The 21,764-nt window shown below is 43.1% G+C and overlaps 1 protein-coding gene across 1 annotated transcript; it reads left to right on the top strand.

The window, feature by feature from the left end:
- The first annotated feature begins 1,093 nt into the window (after positions 1–1,093).
- On the top strand, positions 1,094–21,010 carry LOC115103766 (tensin-4-like). Its single transcript, XM_029624686.2, has 13 exons — positions 1,094–1,159; positions 8,871–9,140; positions 11,292–11,637; positions 11,854–12,188; positions 12,322–12,417; positions 13,592–13,723; positions 14,227–14,319; positions 14,869–14,946; positions 16,741–16,803; positions 18,308–18,479; positions 18,621–18,689; positions 18,873–18,899; positions 19,030–21,010. Exons 2-13 carry the CDS (start codon positions 8,882–8,884, stop codon positions 19,160–19,162), a joined length of 1,803 nt encoding a protein of 600 aa, XP_029480546.1. The 5' UTR covers positions 1,094–1,159; positions 8,871–8,881; the 3' UTR covers positions 19,163–21,010.
- The last annotated feature ends 754 nt before the right edge of the window (positions 21,011–21,764 follow it).

Raw genomic sequence — 21,764 nt, 5'->3', positions numbered from 1 at the left:
AAGTATTTTTTCATGTGGGAACCCTACTTCTAGGCTATTTGGCATGTTAGATTTCCACCAATTTACAATACCTTGCTTCAATATGGGTATTTGAAGCCTGTAAGTCTTTATTTGTATAGTCCATCTATAGATGCTCTATCAGTAACATTTCAGCTAACTATCTACTAACCCTAACCCTAAACCTAAGCTTAACCCTTACCCTAACCCAGGGTTTCCCCAACTTGGTCCTGTTGTCCCCAATAGGTGCACATTTTGGTTTTTGCCCTTGAACTACACAGCTGATTCAAATAATCATCAAGCTTTGATAATTTGAATCAGCTGTGTAGTGTTAGGGCAAAAACCAAAACGTGCACCCCTTGGGGTCCCCAGGACCGAGTTGGGGAATCGTTGCCCTAACCCTTATTTTAAACCTAACCATAACCTTAGCAAGCAGTTGCTTATCAACAGATGGTCATACTATCAACAAACTATCTGTAGAGCATCTACAGATGGACTATCCAGACTCTCCAAATAAAGTGTGACCTTGAAGGCTTCCACGAGACAAAAGAACATCACATGGCACGGTTAATAAATGGTTTACACTCAAACTATGGGGTTACAGAGTAGATTAGCAAAAGTCAGACATCGTTTCATTCACCTACTCGTTTCAAAACGGACCTTGGCGAGTTCACTTCCCCAGAAAAGCAAATGACAATAGGCTATTGTTTGTAAAAAAGGGTTTATCCCTTTACATCCTTTCTGAGTGGAAAATATAAGACAGGGGTTGGACTCGTGCCCTCTTCACGACTGTGTTCTCTAGAACACTTACCCCTCCTTTCAATTTCACTCATTCTAGTTACAGATGTCTGTAAAAATACAAATGTATTCCAAATCGCCGTGAATTATATTATCTATATAATTCCTATTTCCTGTTACTGGCTCAAATGAATATCCTACAACTCTATGTGCTTACCACGTTGATGACATCATCCGACCTAACCCAGAATGTTAGCGCTGCAAGCAAGGGCGTGTGAAACAGTGGGCTGACTGGATGACAGTAGGAGGGGTCGGGAGCTATCAATAAAAAGCATTCTACTCCTGGATTCATTTACTTTGAAACCTCAGGGACTTAAACAACCCCTTTCTTTACACATTGAGAACAAGAGAACAACAAAAACAGGTAAGATACCTCAACTATATTTCAGTATACAGGATCTCATAAATGGGACGGAGGGAGATTAAGAATGCATTTAATTAGAATATGTATACTGTGTTTACTTATAATTCTGCTGTTACACTTTGGAGAAAAAAAAGATTTATGCAAGCAAGTATCAAAAAACGTTAATCAAGGATAGATAATTGTGTCTTTACAAATGTTAAAGTAGGGATTTTTCAGTAACAGACTTACACTATCGTTCAAAGGTTTGGGGTCACTTAGAAATGTACTAGTTTCTGAAAGAAAAGCACATTTTTTGTCCATTAAAATCACATCAAATTGATAAGAAATACAGTGTAGACATTGTTAATGTTGTAAATGACTATTGTAGCAGGAAACGGCTGATTTTTAATGGAATATCTACACAGGCGTACAGAGGCCCATTATCAGCAACCATCACTCCTGTGTTCCAATGGCACGTAATGTTAGCTAATCCAAGTTTATCATTTTAAAAGGCTAATTGATCATTAGAAAACCCTTTTGCAATCATGTTAGCACAGCTGAAAATGTTTGTTCAGATTAAAGAAGCAATAAAACTGGCCTTCTTTAGACTAGTTGAGTATCTGGAGCATCAGCATTTGTGGGTTCGATTACAGGCTCAAAATGGCCAGAAACAAATAACTTTCTTCTGAAACTCAGCAGTCTATTCTTGTTCTGAGAAATGAAGGTTATTCCATGCGAGAAATTGCCAAGAAACTGAAGATCTCGTACAATGCTGTGTACTACTCCCTTCACAGAACAGCGCAAACGGGCTCTAACCAGAATAGAAAGAGGAGTGGGAGACCCCGGTGCATAACTGTGTCTGAATCCTGGCTTAGGAAGACCACCAAAAATTCAGAAATTTTAATTCCAAACTACAACATTTTCAGACAAGATAGAACTGCTAAAGGGGGCGGTGTTGCAATCTACTGCAAAGATAGCCTGCAGAGTTCTGTCCTACTATCCAGGTCTGTACCCAAACAATTTGAACTTCTACTTTTAAAAATCCACCTCTCTAAAAACAAGTCTCTCACCGTTGCCGCCTGCTATAGACCACCCTCTGCTCCCAGCTGTGCTCTGGACACCATATGTGAACTGATTGCCCCCCATCTATCTTCAGAGCTCGTGCTGCTAGGCGACCTAAACTGGAACATGCTTAACACCCCAGCCATCCTACAATCTAAACTTGATGCCCTCAATCTCACACAAATTATCAATGAACCTACCAGGTACCCCCCCCAAAGCCTTAAACACGGGCACCCTCATAGATATCATCCTAACCAACTTCCCCTCTAAATACACCTCTGCTGTCTTCAACCAAGATCTCAGCGATCACTGCCTCATTGCCTGCATCCGTAATGGGTCAGCGGTCAAACGACCTCCACTCATCACTGTAAAACGCTCCCTGAAACACTTCAGCGAGCAGGCCTTTCTAATCGACCTGGCCGGGGTGTCCTGGAAGGATATTGATCTCATCCCGTCAGTAGAGGATGCCTGGATATTTTTAAAAATGCCTTCCTAACAATGTTAAATAAACATGCCCCATTCAAGAAAATTAGAACCAGGAACAGATATAGCCCTTGGTTCTCCCCAGACCTGACTGCCCTTAACCAACACAAAAACATCCTATGGCGTTCTGCATTAGCATCGAAAACGCTCCCTGAAACACTTCAGCGAGCAGGCCTTTCTAATCGACCTGGCCGGGGTGTCCTGGAAGGATATTGATCTCATCCCGTCAGTAGAGGATGCCTGGATATTTTTTAAAAATGCCTTCCTAACAATGTTAAATAAACATGCCCCATTCAAGAAAATTAGAACCAGGAACAGATATAGCCCTTGGTTCTCCCCAGACCTGACTGCCCTTAACCAACACAAAAACATCCTATGGCGTTCTGCATTAGCATCGAACAGCCCCGTGATATGCAGCTGTTCAGGGAAGCTAGAAACCGTTATACACAGGCAGTTAGAAAAGCCAAGGCTAGCTTTTTCAAGCAGAAATTTGCTTCCTGCAACACTAACTCTAAAAAGTTCTGGGACACTGTAAAGTCCATGGAGAATAAGAACACCTCCTCCCAGCTGCCCACTGCACTGAAGATAGGAAACACTGTCACCACTGATAAATCCACCATAATTGAGAATTTCAATAAGCATTTTTCTACGGCTGGCCATGCTTTCCACCTGGCAACTCCTACCCCGGTCAACAGCACTGCACCCCCAACAGCAACTCGCCCAAGCCTTCCCCATTTCTCCTTCTCCCAAATCCATTCAGCTGAAGTTCTGAAAGAGCTGAAAAATCTGGACCCCTACAAATCAGCCGGGCTAGACAATCTGGACCCTTTCTTTCTAAAATTATCTGCCGAAATTGTTGCCACCCCTATTACTAGCCTGTTCAACCTCTCTTTCGTGTCATCTGAGATTCCCAAAGATTGGAAAGCAGCTGCGGTCATCCCCCTCTTCAAAGGGGGACACTCTTGACCCAAACTGCTACAGACCTATATCTATCCTACCATGCCTTTCTAAGGTCTTGAAAGCCAAGTCAACAAACAGATTACCGACCATTTCGAATCTCACCATACCTTCTCTGCTATGCAATCTGGTTTCAGAGCTGGTCATGGGTGCACCTCAGCCACGTTCAAGGTCCTAAACGATATCTTAACCGCCATCGATAAGAAACATTACTGTGCAGCCGTATTCATTGATCTGGCCAAGGCTTTCGACTCTGTCAACCACCACATCCTCATCGGCAGACTCGACAGCCTTGGTTTCTCAAATGATTGCCTCGCCTGGTTCACCAACTACTTCTCTGATAGAGTTCAGTGTGTCAAATCGGAGGGTCTGCTGTCCGGACCTCTGGCAGTCTCTATGGGGGTGCCACAGGGTTCAATTCTTGGACCGACTCTCTTCTCTGTATACATCAATGAGGTCGCTCTTGCTGCTGGTGAGTCTCTGATCCACCTCTACGCAGACGACACCATTCTGTATACTTCCGGCCCTTCTTTGGACACTGTGTTAACAACCCTCCAGGCAAGCTTCAATGCCATACAACTCTCCTTCCGTGGCCTCCAATTGCTCTTAAATACAAGTAAAACTAAATGCATGCTCTTCAACCGATCGCTACCTGCACCTACCCGCCTGTCCAACATCACTACTCTGGACGGCTCTGACTTAGAATACGTGGACAACTACAAATACTTAGGTGTCTGGTTAGACTGTAAACTCTCCTTCCAGACCCATATCAAACATCTCCAATCCAAAGTTAAATCTAGAATTGGCTTCCTATTTCGCAACAAAGCATCCTTCACTCATGCTGCCAAACATGCCCTTGTAAAATTGACCATCCTACCAATCCTCGACTTTGGCGATGTCATTTACAAAATAGCCTCCAATACCCTACTCAACAAATTGGATGCAGTCTATCACAGTGCTATCCGTTTTGTCACCAAAGCCCCATATACTACCCACTATTGCGACCTGTACGCTCTCGTTGGCTGGCCCTCGCTTCATACTCGTCGCCAAACCCACTGGCTCCATGTCATCTACAAGACCCTGCTAGGTAAAGTCCCACATTATCTCAGCTCGCTGGTCACCATAGCATCTCCCACCTGTAGCACACGCTCCAGCAGGTATATCTCTCTAGTCACCCCCAAAACCAATTCTTTCTTTGGCCGCCTCTCCTTCCAGTTCTCTGCTGCCAATGACTGGAACGAACTACAAAAATCTCTTAAATTGGAAACACTTATCTCCCTCACTAGCTTTAAGCACCAACTGTCAGAGCATCTTACAGATTACTGCACCTGTACATAGCCCACCTATAATTTAGCCCAAACAACTACCTCTTTCCCAACTGTATTTAATTTATTTATTTATTTTGCTCCTTTGCACCCCATTATTTTTATTTCTACTTTGCACATTCTTCCATTGCAATACTACCATTCCAGTGTTTTACTTGCTATATTGTATTTACTTTGCCACCATGGCCTTTTTTGCCTTTACCTCCCTTCTCACCTAATTTGCTCACATTGTATATAGACTTTTTTTTTTTTTTTTTTTTTTTTTTACTGTATTATTGACTGTATGTTTGTTTTACTCCATGTGTAACTCTGTGTCGTTGTATGTGTCGAACTGCTTTGCTTTATCTTGGCCAGGTCGCAATTGTAAATGAGAACTTGTTCTCAACTTGCTTACCTGGTTAAATAAAGGTGAAATAAATAAATAAATAACTGAGCAAGAGGACAAGTACATTAGAGTGTCTAGTTTGAGAAACAGATGCACCACAAGTCCTCAACTGGCAGCTTCATTAAATAGTACCCGCAAAACACCAGTCTCAACGTCAACAGCGAAGAGGCGTCTCCGGGATGCTGGCCTTCTAGGCAGAGTTCCTCTGTCCAGTGTCTGTGTTTTTTTTGTCCATCTTAATCTTTTCTTTTTATTGGCCAGTCTGAGATATGTCTTTTTCTTTGCACCACCGGCCTAGAAGGCCAGCATCCCGGAGTTTCCTATTCACTGTTGACGTTGAGACTGGTGTTTTGGGGGGACTATTTAATGAAGCTGCCAGTTGAGGACGTGAGGCTGATAATGGGGCTCTCTAATGTGGCTCTGTATGCCTATGTAGATATTCCATTAAAAAAATCAGCCGTTTCCAGCTACAATAGTCATTTACAACATTATGAATGTCTACACTGTATTTCTGATCAATTTGATGTTATTTTAATGGACATTTAAAAAAAACATTTTTTAAACAAGGACATTTCTACGTGACCCCAAACTTTTGAACGGTAGTGTATATCTATTATTCTTATAAGTATTACGTGTATCGTGGTGAAGGTGGGTTGGGACCTCATGCACAAGCTACCTGCACAAACACATGGAGATTGGACTTCCTTCGCAGGGTCGCAATCTAATGCTGCAACCTCATGCTACTGCCAACTACAGTATGTGTTGCCCCTAAGGCTAATAGAATGTTTTTGAAGTGTGTCACATAACGGAGAGCCTCAAGCATCAACTTTCCTCACTCTGTCTGCAATGTGGAAATAGTAGGCTACAGTACACTACAGCAACACTAAAGGGGGTCTTTATAAGGCCTCCCAAGTGGCGCAGTGGTCTAAGGCACTGCATCTTAGTGCTAGAGGCCTCACTACAGACCCTGGTTCGATCCCAGGCTGTATCACAACTGGTCGTGATTAGGAGTCCCATGGGGCGGCGCACAACTGGCCCTGCGTCGTTAGGGGAGGGTTTGGCCGGGGTAGGCCGTCAATTGTAAATAAGAATCTGTTCTCAACCGATTTGCCTAGTTAAATAAAGGGTCAATAAAATAGGAAGCAGTTCTTAGATGTGACATCTGCACATCTTTTAATTGCTGTATTTACCATTGGTAAATCAGGATAGAAAACGTATGGTCTCTGATTGCTGTATCAGCAATGGAAATGTTGGGGGGGACAACAAGGGTTGCGTTGTCATGGCGACTCCCTCTGGCCCTGTGACTCACTGGGTGCCTTGCCCTGTCTGAGACGAGGGGAAGGAGGGGGTAGAGTCTATGACCTCCCTCTGATACACTACACACCCTTCCTCTGACTGCTTCCTTTATCTCCTCAACTATCACTGCAAGCAAAACCTTTCACTTTCACAAGAGATTACATCATACTTCTAGGTCAAACATGTCAGTTTCAGAATGACTATGGCCCTTACCTATACTCTTGCATGTGTGATGCTAATTAACAACAGTATTGATAAGCAACTGGTAGGCAGAAAACCTGAAGAGAAGGATATGAGTATGTGTTAATCGCCAGTAGCTGTTCAGCCAACAGTAAACAGGTCTCATATAATTAAATATTACTCATATTTAGATGTAGCTCCTTTCACTGGGTTCACAAAAGAGTTGACCTTTGTTGACAATGCTATCAACAATACAATGAACGTTTGTGGAGGGTTCTTGTAGTTCACGGGACAGCTGCAAGTCTATTGAGGCTGGGAACCGCTGGGTGGAGATCACACAATGTGGAAGAGTGATATTTGAATTGATTTGACTCAAGATAACAATGTGTGCGAGTCCAATGAAAAAAGCAATATGATGTGAATCCTAAAACAAACGTGTAAATCATCTACTGTACCACATCTGGACTTTTAGTGCTGAGCCTTCTACTTGGGTTCTGTTGAATTGCAATGTCCTTTAACTGACAGCTTTCTCTTAGTCGGCAACTCTGGTTGAAATTCCGTTCCTTACAACCAGACAGTTTTAATAACTTTTCCCCTCTGGGTTTCTTAACATTTTTATCTGTGATGTAGATTTGTATACATACATGTGCATTTTAGCAAAGTGTAAATATAACTTGTACAGTAGCAGGGTCAAGTGTAGGGTAGGTACAGCTGTCCTATTTAGGTCAGTTCGGACACAGTGCAATAACTTCCATTCATCCCATTGACACACCAATGTTAGCAATCTCGCCCGTGCTAATCAAATCACAGTTTAATATGGGACGTGGGAACAAATCCAATTAACAACCCAAAAAGCACTGTAACAGTATTCCAAATTCCATCTATGTACAGTACCAGTTTAAAAGTCACACTTACTCAATCCAGGGTTTTTCTTTATTTTTTAAAACTATTTTCTACATTGTAGAACAATAGTGAAGACATCAAAACTATGAAATAACACATATGAAAACAAAAAAAGTGTTAAACAAATCAGAATATATTTTCTATTTGAGATTCTTCAAATAGCAACCCTTTTGCCTTGATGACAGCTATGCACACTCTTGGCATTCTCTCAACCAGCTTCAACCAGCTGGAATGCATTTCAATTAACAGGTCTGCCTTAATTTGAGGAATTTCTTTCCTTCTTAATGTGTTTCAGCCAATCAGTTGTGCTGTGACATGGTAGGGGTGGTATACAGAAGATAGACATATTGGCAAAATACCATGTCCATATTTTGTCAAGAACAGCTCAAATAAGCAAAGAGAAACGACAGTCCATCATTACTTTAAGACATGAAGGTCAGTCAAGTGCTGTCGCAAAAACCATCAAGTGCTATGATGAAACTGGCTCTCATGAGTACCGCCACAGGAAAGGAAGACCCATACTTAGCTTTACAGAGGATAGGTTCATTAGAGTTAACTGCACCACAGATTGCAGCCCAAATAAATGCTTCATAGTAACAGTTTAAGTAACAGACACATCACAACATCAACTGTTCAGAGGAGACTGCATGAATAAGGCCTTCATGGTTGAATTGCTGCAAAGAAACCACTACTAAAGAACACCAATAATAAGAAGAGACTTGCTTGGGCCAATTGAGATGGTTTGGGATGAGTTGGACCACAGAGTGAAGGAAAAGCAGCCAATAAGTGCTCAGCATATGTGGGAACTCCTTCAAGACAGTTGGAAAAGCATTCCAGGTGAAGCTGGTTGAGAGAATGCCAAGTGTGCAAATCTGTCAAGGCAAAGGGCGGCTACTTTGAAAAATCTCAAATGTAAATTATATTCTGATTGGTTTAACACTTTTTTTGGTTACTACATGATTCCATGTGTTTATTCAGTAGTTTTGATGTCTTAAAGAAAAACCCTTGAATGAGTAGGTGTGTCCAAGTTTCTGACTGGTACTATGTACGCACCGGATGAATTTACACAAGATATACTAAGAATGATATTTACAGCAATAGATATATAAGTGAGTTAATCCCACTGGTGTGTCTGTTTCAGAGATTTACGTGATGCCTATAGCTGGAGCCATGTCCCACATAATACCCAATCACATTCTGAGGGTGGGTCAGAGTACCTGCCTGGACTCTGCTCGTGAGGTAGCTCTGGGGTGCAGTCCGAGCGCCATGATGGACCCCAACGGGAGTTGCAGTGAACAGGACGACCTGGACATCTCCCTAGATAACCTGAACCAGCTCATTCTGGAACTGGACCCCACGTTTGATCCCATCTACTTCAACAAGAGGTCCCAGTCCAGTAGCCTCCACACAGGTAGGACAATGAGTGAGAGGGCATATAAAGCCCAATATTTATTCATTGCTGTAATATAGGCCTATTTATTTTCTACAGTACAAACTCACATGCTTTATTTAAACTGTAGTTTATCTACATACATATATTTTTTTAATCAATATTTCTACGTAGATCTGTCAGGAGGCCTACGCCTACAGAATTACTTTCGCTCGTTCAATTCAACCGTTTTGAAAATTGAAAAATGTCCAACTCGGTCGACAAAAGGGTTCAGACCTATGGTACTTTTCCGTCGTAAAACATGGCTAGAAACATCTGCAGTTACGTTGGCTGGAGACCAAGCCTGAGAACCTTGAATAACAACTTCCATTGTGCCCCATTCATGTGCCTGTGGCCCGGGGATATGTAAAAATCCACCCAGAATTTCACATCAGTTTAATGTTACAAAATAGAGTACATTTGTCTGGGGTTACTGCCCAGACAAAAAAATAAATAAATACCACACCCAGAACATCTGAGGCAGACGCACTGGTGCTTTAAATACAGTCAATCTGTTCGACAGTAACTGTCTGACATGGTCTGAACAACTGAAAAACAGAAGTGAGCACAATTCCATACAGAAGTATTCATTCTTAGAAAAGCAAAAGAATAAATGGCGTGGGATGTACTGAATGAGGTCACAGTAATTGTGATGGATATAGTTACTGTTACTACCTACTCATCAACGGATCTCCCCCTTGGTACTAGTCACCGTTCCACGTCAACTCTAGTCACAACAGAACAGTCTCACTCACCCTGACCACAGGACACCTCACCTCAGTGTCATGGGGCAACAGACTCATCTATTTCAATAGGTTCCCGCCGTTACTGACAAGCGGGTAGATCATACAGTCAGACAGAATTTTTGTTTTGGGGGGGGACAAGTTGAAACTTCTCCGTGGCAAATTACTGCATTCTCATCCTCACAGCAGGAACACAGTGTTTGCTTGGTGTATTTGAAGAGGCTGGGTTGGGACTCACTTGAACAAGTAAAAGCCTGCACGACGTGGAGGAATTTCAACCTGCTGTCTTTAGCCTCCCGGTAGACACTGAGTGTACAAAACATTAAGAACGCCTGCTCTTTCCAACACATAGACTGACCAGGTGAATCCAGGTGAAAGCTATGATCCCTTATTGATGGCACTGGTTAAGAATGGCCCACCAACCAAAGGACATCCAGCCAACTTGACACAACTGTGGGAAGCATTCGAGTCAACATGGGCCAGCATCCCTGTGGAACGCTTTCGACCGCTTGTAGTCGATGCCCCAACGAATTGAGGCTGTTCTGAGGGCAAAAGGGGGGCGAAACTCAATACTAAGATGTTTTTAATGTCTGGTACACTCAGTGTAGTATTGCCATAATAAAGCCACACCCATCTAATACAGACAACGCCATAGAAGGGAAAGGAATGGGATGTCTGTGTGTGTACACGTATGAGATTAAACAAGTCTCCACAATCTGCTCTGACTGTAGAATATGGGTATGCGGCTCTTGAAAAGGCAATACATTTGATCTGTGACGGCACTCAGTGGATGTGATTGTTGATCACAGGAAAACAACCATTTCAACACTTCTCATTCATATTATGGGGAAGGAAACGTTTAAGACCATCCAACTTGAAATGTGTGTGATCACTTCTCGTAAGTGACTGTATGTTAGAAACACCGGGAGAAAAAAAAAATATCTGACGAATTGTGTGACTCGTTGCTCACCGAATAGGGAAGTTCAGTTCATTCACTGGTTAAGCCACCTGAAACCCCACCTCTTTCAGGAATACCTAGGATAGGATAAAGTAATCCTTCTCACCCCCCCCCCTTAAAAGATTTAGATGCACTATTGTAAAGTGGCTGTTCCACTGGATGTCTTAAGGTGAACGCACCAATTTGTAAGTCGCTCTGGATAAGAGCGTCTGCTAAATGACTTAAATGTAAATATAAATGTAAAAGCCACTGAACATTCCTTTCTCGCGCTTCTCTCGGGTTTGTTCTTCCTCTCTCCTCTCAGATAACACAACATTTGCAATTTCTTATATTGTCTAGACCCATTAGGTTTTTCATTCCCCTTTTCATTCCCTTTATCCATTCGATATTTAGCACCAACTTCCTCTGGCGTTCTCCCTCTCTCCTCTCCAGATGACTTCTCTCCAGATGAAGACGTCTCCAGCTGTGTGGCCGGAGGCTGTTCTCCAAGGCACATCTCCACCTCCGTCTCCCCCTCCTGCAGCATTCCCATCCCACTGTCCTCTGCTTCTGGCTCCAGGTGCAGCCCCCAAGGCTCCCTGGTGTTCTCTGACGCCTCCTCTCGCCCCCCACTGCCGTGTGGAAGTGTCGTCCGCCGGCGGCTGCCCTCGACGCAGGGAGGCGATGTGGGCACGTGTTCATCCCCGGTTACCCTGCGCATGTCACACTCTCACAGGAACAGTGCCGTCTCGATGGTCTCCACGTCGCCCGGCTCAGAAACCAGTTACATGATGGGCAGGTCAGACTCCTTCGCACTCTGTTAATACATGCTTTTGGAAATGACTTTAATATCGGAGTTTGATGCAAAGATAATGACAAGTTAGACCAGTCATGACTCCATAGAGCAACACTAACTGGTGCTGATACAGATTGACACTTGAAAGCTCAATCTACCCTCTGTCTGGACTCCACAGTGCCGTAAACATCTTCTCTTCCACTCATCTCTCTTCCACAGCTATCAGTCCTTGCTCAGTGACAGTGAAGGCGACAGCCCCGAGTCTCTCCTCCTCTACCGCACGTCCAGCTCCTACAGCGACGTGTCCAGGTCCTCGACCAGGCCGTTCACCAACAAGCGTTCGCCGACCGGCCCATCACCACTCGGCCACTTCCAGGGGATCCACAGCAGCCCTGCCTCCCTGGCCGGTTCACTGACAGACATCCCTGTGGTGTTGGTCAACGGAGCCCCAGAGCGGGAGCTCAGCCCCCAGTCACCTCCAGAGGCAATGGTCCCAGACGTACAGATCAAGCAGAGGCCCAGCTTCAGGCCATCCTCGCCATCTCCCTCTCACTGTGAGTCCTGATGATGATGATCCTCGCCAATCTGTTTAAAATCTAAAATCTCAGTCCAGTGCTCTCTGCTGGGAAAAGGTTTGTGCGTATACAATAATAAAAGCATGTGCATTTTCTTTTCATGGTCCCTCAGCTTTGCAAGGCCAATTCCACGGCAACCAGCACTCCATGAAGTTTGTAATGGACACCTCTCAGTTCTGGTTCCGCCCACACATCAACAGAGTTCAGGGTAAGCGTTTTGAGAAGAAACGGGGCGCCAATATATTTGGCAGCAACTGTTGCATTTTATGTTCTAAATTACGTTTCAAAGACGCAAAGCAAATTTAGGTTGAAACAGAAAACAAAAGCTGATCTTAGGCTAAAATGAATGATTTTTATTGATACTCGGTCTGCAACAGAGTGACAAACAATGATGACTATGGGGATAGCCCTGCACAACAATGGTTACTATGGGGATAGCCCTGCACAACAATGGTTACTATGGGGATAGCCCTGCACAACAATGGTTACTATGGGGATAGCCCTGCACAACAATGGTTACTATGGGGATAGCCCTGCACAACAATGGTTACTATGGGGATAGCCCTGCACAACAATGGTTACTATGGGTATAGCCCTGCACAACAATGGTTACTATGGGGATAGCCCTGCACAACAATGGTTACTATGGGTATAGCCCTGCACAACAATGGTTACTATGGGGATAGCCCTGCACAACAATAGTTACTATGGGGATAGCCCTGCACAACAATGGTTACTATGGGGATAGCCCTGCACAACAATGGTGACTATGGGGATAGCCCTGCACAACAATAGTTACTATGGGTATAGCCCTGCACAACAATGGTTACTATGGGGATAGCCCTGCACAACAATGGTGACTATGGGTATAGCCCTGCACAACAATGGTTACTATGGGTATAGCCCTGCACAACAATGGTTACTATGGGGATAGCCCTGCACAACAATAGTTACTATGGGGATAGCCCTGCACAACAATGGTTACTATGGGTATAGCCCTGCACAACAATGGTTACTATGGGTATAGCCCTGCACAACAATGGTTACTATGGGGATAGCCCTGCACAACAATGGTGACTATGGGGATAGCCCTGCACAACAATGGTTACTATGGGGATAGCCCTGCACAACAATGGTGACTATGGGGATAGCCCTGCACAACAATGGTGACTATGGGGATAGTCCTGCACAACAATGGTGACTATGGTGATAGCCCTGCACAACAATGGTGACTATGGGGATAGCCCTGCACAACAATGGTGACTATGGGGATAGCCCTGCACAGCAATGGTTACTATGGGGATAGCCCTGCACAACAATGGTTACTATGGGGATAGCCCTGCACAATCTGATCTGTATCTGTGGTACCTGTGTGATTGTAGCTGAGGCCATAGTGATAGATAAGGAGCCGGGGACCTTCGTGGTGAGAGACAGCACGTCCTTCAGAGGCTCCTTCGGGCTGGCTATGAAGGTGGACCAAGCGCCCGTCAACATATCCCCTACTGGCCAACCAGGTAAACGATCCTTAAGTCCTTCTCAGTACAACACCGCTGCTCAGAACCACCACCACCACACATCACACAGTCCTATAAACAGAGTACACACAACTAAAGCACACTAAATGCCAGGATCAATACCAGTGTGTCTTGAAAAGACCTGACAGGTCTCACCTAACTCTCCCCGCTGCTAACTTGAGTGGGAATGTCAGTCTGTGTTGACCCTGAAATCTGTGGTGCAACCGGAGGTCGCTCATTACTCATAATGTCTACCTCTGTGGCAGTGCAAACACTCCATAGCATTTGATTACCGGAATGCTATTATAGAGATTAAATCCTGGCTTCTTACATCAGTAGTAACTATTATCAATTTAACACAACACCGCATCATCACAGTAGAATCAAAGCCATCTGTCCGTATGTTATCTAACGGTCATATGTCATATCAGATTTGTTTTCAGTAAATACTACACTGCCTATCTGCCTTGTCTCTTTCCTGACTCTTGGCTTCTTTATTGCAGCGGAGGGCAGCTCAGATCTCGTGAGGCACTTTCTCATTGAATCGTCGGCCAAGGGCGTCCGTATCAAGGGCTCCTCACATGAACCGTACTTTGGTAAGAAGTGGGCTACGTCAACTTGTTCATTCATAGTGTGACAATCTATCAATCCCACACTTCTTTGACAGATTGCTCATTCATGGTAAACAGTCTTGACAAAAGGCCCACACCCTGGTTGAGGAGAAGCACGACGAATCACAAGACTTGAGTCAGCCATGTCTGGTCTGTGTCCTGAAAACTGGGAGGCAGAGGGATGGAGACGTTTTCATTTCAGGGCTTTGAGAGATGTGGGCTTCTATCCTGTCCTGTAAGAAAGAATGAAAGTAGATGAGATTTATATTGGCTGTACCGCAACAATCACACTATAGAAAAACAACAGTTGAGTCTGATTGTGACAATCTATGCCGATCTCAAACACATTTGTGATGTCGAGGTTGCTTTGTTGTTGCCTTGGATCATCAAGGCTCCTCTGGTGCACAGACGTAATGCCATGACTCAGAAAGATCACCCACGCCCTCTGGTGGACATTCCTTGAAACAACATGAATACTTTTATCATTTGATATGTACATTCAACCACTAAGTTTTTTTTTGTATCCCCTTGCAGGTAGTCTGTCTGCCCTGGTCTTCCAACACACCGTCACTCCGTATGCCCTACCCTGCAAACTTCTGCTCCAGTCACATGGTATGCTATAATACTTTAACGAATAGCCTAAATCTAACCAGGCAACAAGCCACAGATGATGTTGACATACGTTTTATGATGATGTGAATAATAGCGTATTCCACATATAAGACGACATTTTCATTTCTAAACCAGGCAATTAAATAGTACAGTTGAAGTCGGACATTTACATACACTTAGGTTGGGAGTCATTAAAACTCGTTTTTCAACCACTCCACAAATGTCTTGCTAACAAACTAGTTTTTGGCAAGTCGGTTAGGACATCTACTTTGTGCATGACAGAAGTAATTTTTCCAACAATTGCTTACAGACAGATTATTTTACTTATAATTCACTGTATCACAATTCCAGTGAGTCAGAAGTTTACATACACTAAGTTGACTGTGCCTTTAAACAGCTTGGAAAATTCCAGAAAATTATGTCATGGCTTTAGAAGATTCTGATAGGCTAATTGACACAATTTGAGTCAATTGGAGGTGTACCTGCGGATGTATTTCAAGACCTACCTTTAAACTCAGTGCCTCTTTGTTTGACATAATGGGAAAATCAAAAGAAATCAGCCAAGACCTCAGAAGAAAAATTGGAGACCTCCACACGTCTGGTTCATCCTTGGGAGCAATTTCCAAATGCCTGAAGGTACCATGTTCATCTGTACAAACAATACTACGCAAGTATAAACACCATGGGACCACACAGCCGTCATATCCATCAGGAAGGAGACTCGTTCTGTCTCCTAGAGATGAACGTACTTTGGTGTGAAAAGTGCAAATCAATCCAAGAACAACAGAAAATAACCTTGTGAAGATGCTGGAGGAAACAGGTACAAAAGTATCTATATCCACAGTAAAACGAGTCCTATATCGACATAACCTGAAAGGCTGCTCAGCAAGTAAGAAGCCACAAAACCGCCATAAAGCCAGACTACGGTTTGCAACTGCACATGGGGACAAAGATTGTACTTTTTGGAGAAATGTCCTCTGGTCTGATGAAACAAAAATAGAACTGTTTGGCCATAATGATCACCGTTATTTTTGGAGGGAAAAGGGGGAGGCTTGCAAGCCCAAGAACACCATCCCAACCATGAAGCACGGGGGTGGCGGCATCATGTTGTGGGGGTGCTTTGCTGCAGGAAGAACTGGTGCACTTCACAAAATAGATGGCATCATGAAGCAGAACAATTATGTGGATATATTAAAGCAAAATCTAAAGACATCAGTCAGGAAGTTAAAGCTTGGTCACAAATGGGTCTTCCAAATGGACAATGACCCCAAGCATACTTCCAAAGTTGTGGCAAAATGGCTTAAGGACAACAAAATCAAGATATTGGAGTGGCCATCACAAAGCCCTGACCTCAAGCCTATAGAACATTTGTGGGCAGAACTGAAAAAGCGTTGTGCGAGCAAGGAGGCCTACAAACCTGACTCAGTTACACCAGCTCTGTCAGGAGGAATGGGCCAAAATTCACCCAACTTATTGTGGGAAGCTTGTGGAAGGCTACCAGAAACGTTTGACCCATGCTAAACAATTCAAAGGCAATGCTACCAAATACTAATTGAGTGTATGTAAACTTCTGGCCCACTGGTAATGTGATGAAAGAAATAAAAGCTGAAATAAATCATTCTCTCTACAATTCTGACATTTCACATTCTTAAAATAAAGTGGTGATCCTAACTGACCTAAAACAGGGATTTTTACTAGGATTAAATGTCATGAATTGCGAAAAACTGAGTTTAAATGTATTTGGCTAAGGTGTATGTAAACTTCCGACTTCAACTCCATCTGTTTGGTCTACAGATCTGAACAAAGGACAGGAGGGAACAAATGACAGATCATCACCAGAAGACAAGACCAAGACAGGTGAGAATTGTGCCCCCACCGTTCATCATTAGGTTGTCGAGTTGTGGTATCAATTCGCCAATCAGCTAGCTAAGTTTTATACTATTCTGCCTCTAAGGAATAACATGCATCAACATCATTTCATGAACATGTTTGGTAGGCCTTAATGGTGACTGGCTAAAGAAGTATTCCAAGCTAGCTAGCTATAGTAGCCAGCATTTCATTGTAATATTAGCTAATTATCTGTTAATGGCTTACCTGAGTAAACTTGGCCTTACAAAAAAATATTGCAGTTTTGATACAGCAGTAAAAGTAGAGTAAATACAGTTGACTGGTATTTTAGCAGAAAGAATTGCAGCATACTGCGGTTATACTGCACTCTGACTGCACATTTTGTCTGTAAACTGCTGCATTGGTTATCTTGAACTTGTTAGTTCAACTATAAGTTAGTTTCCCCGTAATATACTTTTGGAACATCTATAAATATGTACAAAGTCAGCGAACGGTATCTTCAGCTAAGACGTGCAGAGTTTCCCTAAAAACACGCCACTTTGATATAGCTACTACTTGTGTGTAGTTGGTTAGGAGAATTAGGTTAGCGAAAATGCTATCCTAACCTGCTACAAAAAGTCACTTAAATCGAAGTGGCATGTTTTTTAGGGATTCCAAAGCAGTGCATGCCAACAAAGCTCAAAGGTGAGGTGATAACCTGACTCCTGCCAAGTATCTGGATCATCACAGTATTCTTGATAAAGCCAGAGATTTGGATATTGACGAAATACCTATGTATTCGTCTCGGGCAATTGGATTTGTTGTCTACAGAGCGGAATGGCGCGCTGTCAAGCTTCCACATATTCCTCTATTTGGATTGGTGGATATATTTAGTTATTTAAAAATTATTTTGAATATTCGATGAGGGGTGTTGACGTCACCCGCCTGTGTTCAATGGAGAGTACGATTCTATTCAAGCCTAATAAATAATATGCATAGACTGTCTCGAATTTCAACAGGGACAACACTGATAGAACGTTTTCTCAAAGTTGCCAGGATGTCACGTGAATAACAGTTATATCACTTATATCAACAACCTAAACATGATGAAACTTATATTAGATCAAATAAGCCTCACGTATCAAAATAGCAATTCATGTTTATCTTGGCTAAATTCAACACTCATTGCCACCCATACAACTTCTCGCCTGCTTATTAATTAGGAATCTGCTTAACGTGGACAGATTTTATACAGCGCTGTATGAGTGCAACACAAGCTGCAACAATGTTGCAACTTCTTTGCATTCAATCAATTATGCTACATTATAAACAGTCATAGTAGGTTACATTGCACACAGCATTTGGACTCCTATAATATTTAGGGAATGACTGATAAGTGTAGAAATCTGCAGAACAATGTAGTGGTTGTCCCCCTGTCCTGCATGCCGCAGTAGACAGCTGTGATAAAAAAAAAGCACCACACTGGTTTCTCTTCTCTCAAATGAATTCATGATCTTCCCTGTCTTCTCCCTAGTTTGCAATTTCCTCTACCTGAGTGCAATCCCCACTGAGACGTTGACAGGGCTGTGTGCTGTACAAAAGGCTGTGTCCTCCACCTTCACGATGGACCAGGGCACCATCACACCCACCATAGTCAACCTGAAGGTGTCACCCAAAGGTGTCACCTTGACAGACATCCAGAGAAAGTAAGAAAAATATGGCGTTTTTTTTTTCTGAATGACATTTTCTTTTGAGTTGTTCGGTGACTCTACAGCTGATGATGGTAAATGACTTCTAAGACCTTTCTTGATGAAATGAAATCTGATGAATGTGTGTGTTCCCGTTAGACTTTTCTTCAGACGTCATTACCCTGCACACATGCTCAGCTACAGTGGTGAAGATCCAGACAAGAGACTGTGAGTTGATTCTTTCAAAAGCTTGTGTTTCAGGGCCCCGAGTTTTTCCTGGTAAGGTCATGAGGTCAGGAAAAACATGGGGCCTACAAATCAGAAATAAAGTCCACTCTGAATGGACTGTTTCTCTCTCCATTTTTAAACATAGTTTTCATCTCTAAATTGAACCACTTTTTATCTTCACAGGTGGCACAAGAGTTCCAAACCAGCAAGGTAATGTTCTTCATTATTAGATCGCTTCAGCATGCATTTTCCCACATTATAATAGGTATAATTTGTGAATGAAAGCTAACAACAATGTAGGCTAATATCCAACTTTGATTCTTTTTTTCCCCCCCTCCAGGATATTTGGTATAGTGGCAAAGGGCACTGAAGCGGGTAGGGAGAATGTGTGCCACGTCTTCGCAGAATACGACCCTCTTCAGCCCTGTAATCCGACCATTGAGTTGATACAGGGCATAATTTTCAAACCATAACCTCAATCTGTCCAGTATGGGAAGGTGAGATAAGACAACATCACCAGACTGAATGTTGGAAGCTCTTTACATCACTACGGTCTACGAGGGCGCCCAGAGCATCTTGGCATTAAATGTGGTCGGGAGTTTAGAAGAATGCGCGATGAAGAATGAATGAGTGTCCGGTATTAGCTATAGAGGCAATGCTTCTAGAATGCCTTGCACTAGATTTGAGATGTTATCCATTTTGAAAATCCAAATGATGTATGCAGCTGCAAAGAAATACAATAGGCACCTTTTACATAGGCTGAAACACTCTTCTAACGAAGATATCGCTGACATTGCCAATGGGCAGACAGATTGCCAACAACAACCTTTTTGAGCAGAGTCTGGTCAACATGCGCACGGATCAGGCCTGGAGAGAAATCGGCTGTGACGCTGGGGATATTGGTCTTATTCCACAGCAATGCAGACTGCGAACGAATATTCAGTCTCGTTTCCAATAACAAAACCCGGTATAGAGTCTCCCCCAGTACAGACATTCTGAGTGCCCTCGTTACCAAGGTTTCAATGATGGGCAGTGGAACTGTTTGCCACAGAGAAGTCTACCCTAATCCCTGCTGCGTAATTCTAAATCCACTAGCTACCAGGCAAGTCTGCCTAGGAAATGATTTCCTGAACATTTGAAGGTCTCTAGAAGATTTTTTCTCACCCACTGTTTCCTATCATAGCTTTTTCGTTTGTACTGTATTATGGATAAAATGTTTATTTGATACTGATGCTCTGCTTCAAACATTTGTTATTCGTATCATGTCAGAGTTTTTTTTAAAATCGTGGATAAGACGTTTGCACATGTTGTACCTAAACAAATAACTTGTTATTTGTTTAATAAAATAAAAACTCAAAGAATAAAGGCCCTTTGTCTTTCTAATTAGTTATTGTTAGTGACTTTTACCATATGTGTAATTGGAATGCTGTCAAGAAGGAAAGAAAGTATTCCAACCTTGTATAGACTTGATTTGGTACAATTATATAATTGCGATCAGACTCACAAACAGCGCGCGCATGAACATGTGGGGGGGAACCCCATTTCGGCGCGTGCTACGCGCGCGAGTTGAATCTCCAATTTGACGCGCGCGTCTGGTACTCTAAAACGTTGGACAGGGTTGGCAGGTCTGCAAGTGATTCCTGTTGCAGGTTTGATGACCCACTGAGCCCAAAAAGCTTACTTTCCATCAAAGCTAAGACTGTGGTGTCCGTTCATGAAAATGTGGTACCCCCAATTAATTTCATACAAGGTAGGAAGATACTGTAGATTTCAAAATCGATAGGTCATATAGATGTTACAAGCTATAACTTTGGATGGGAAGGGTTAGACAAAGTACACTACTGATGTACTGTATATCAGTACCTTATTTAATAGTCAACCCCTGATTATGTGGAGGGCACAGTAACTGGAGCTCTCTTCATTTCTACAGGAAACTGTGATAAATCTGTAGTAGTTATCTAACGAGGTTGAAAAGCACTAGAGGTTCATTAGATAAGTAGAGATATCCTCTCGGGGACAAATTCTAACTTGAGATCCATGTGTCACTTGCATTTTGGCACAACTCTCCCATCTACACTAATGCATGAGAACATGTGATTTATGGGCATGCAAGTTAGAATTGGGCCCTAGTATGGGTAATTTGATTATTTATAGCCTATTGCTATGCTTCATGACAATTATATTTTTTCCTGCACTAACTTTATCATATCTATTTTGTCAGATGTTGTATATTATTGTGTATTGAATACAAAACGTATCTATTTCATATTTTGTCATGTTTATTTTATATTTAGGATAATAATAAACTTAAAGTGACAAGTGTTTGTGTCTTGTCCGGTAATGGATCTTTAATATCCCTGCAGGGTGCACCCATACCCCAAATACATACCTGCCAAATACATGAAAGAATCCGGAAATACATTAAACATTTACATTTACATTTAAGTCATTTAGCAGACGCTCTTATCCAGAGCGACTTACAAATTGGTGCTTTCACCTTATGACATCCAGTGGAACAGCCACTTTACAATAGTGCATCTAGGTCTTTTAAAGGGGGGGGGAAGGATTACTTTATCCTATCCTAGGTATTCCTTAAAGAGGTGGGGTTTCAGGTGTCTCCGGAAGGTGGTGATTGACTCCGCTGTCCTGGCGTCGTGAGGGAGTTTGTTCCACCATTGGGGGGCCAGAGCAGCGAACAGTTTTGACTGGGCTGAGCGGGAACTGTACTTCCTCAGTGGTAGGGAGGCGAGCAGGCCAGAGGTGGATGAACGCAGTGCCCTTGTTTGGGTGTAGGGCCTGATCAGAGCCTGGAGGTACTGAGGTGCCGTTCCCCTCACAGCTCCGTAGGCAAGCACCATGGTCTTGTAGCGGATGCGAGCTTCAACTGGAAGCCAGTGGAGAGAGCGGAGGAGCGGGGTGACGTGAGAGAACTTGGGAAGGTTGAACACCAGACGGGCTGCGGCGTTCTGGATGAGTTGTAGGGTTTAATGGCACAGGCAGGGAGCCCAGCCAACAGTGAGTTGCAGTAATCCAGACGGGAGATGACAAGTGCCTGGATTAGGACCTGCGCTGCTT

The sequence above is a fragment of the Oncorhynchus nerka genome, linkage group LG21 (genome assembly GCF_034236695.1).
Source record: "Oncorhynchus nerka isolate Pitt River linkage group LG21, Oner_Uvic_2.0, whole genome shotgun sequence".
NCBI classification, from domain to species: Eukaryota; Metazoa; Chordata; class Actinopteri; order Salmoniformes; family Salmonidae; genus Oncorhynchus; species Oncorhynchus nerka.
This window is presented reverse-complemented; position numbering and strand designations above follow the sequence as displayed.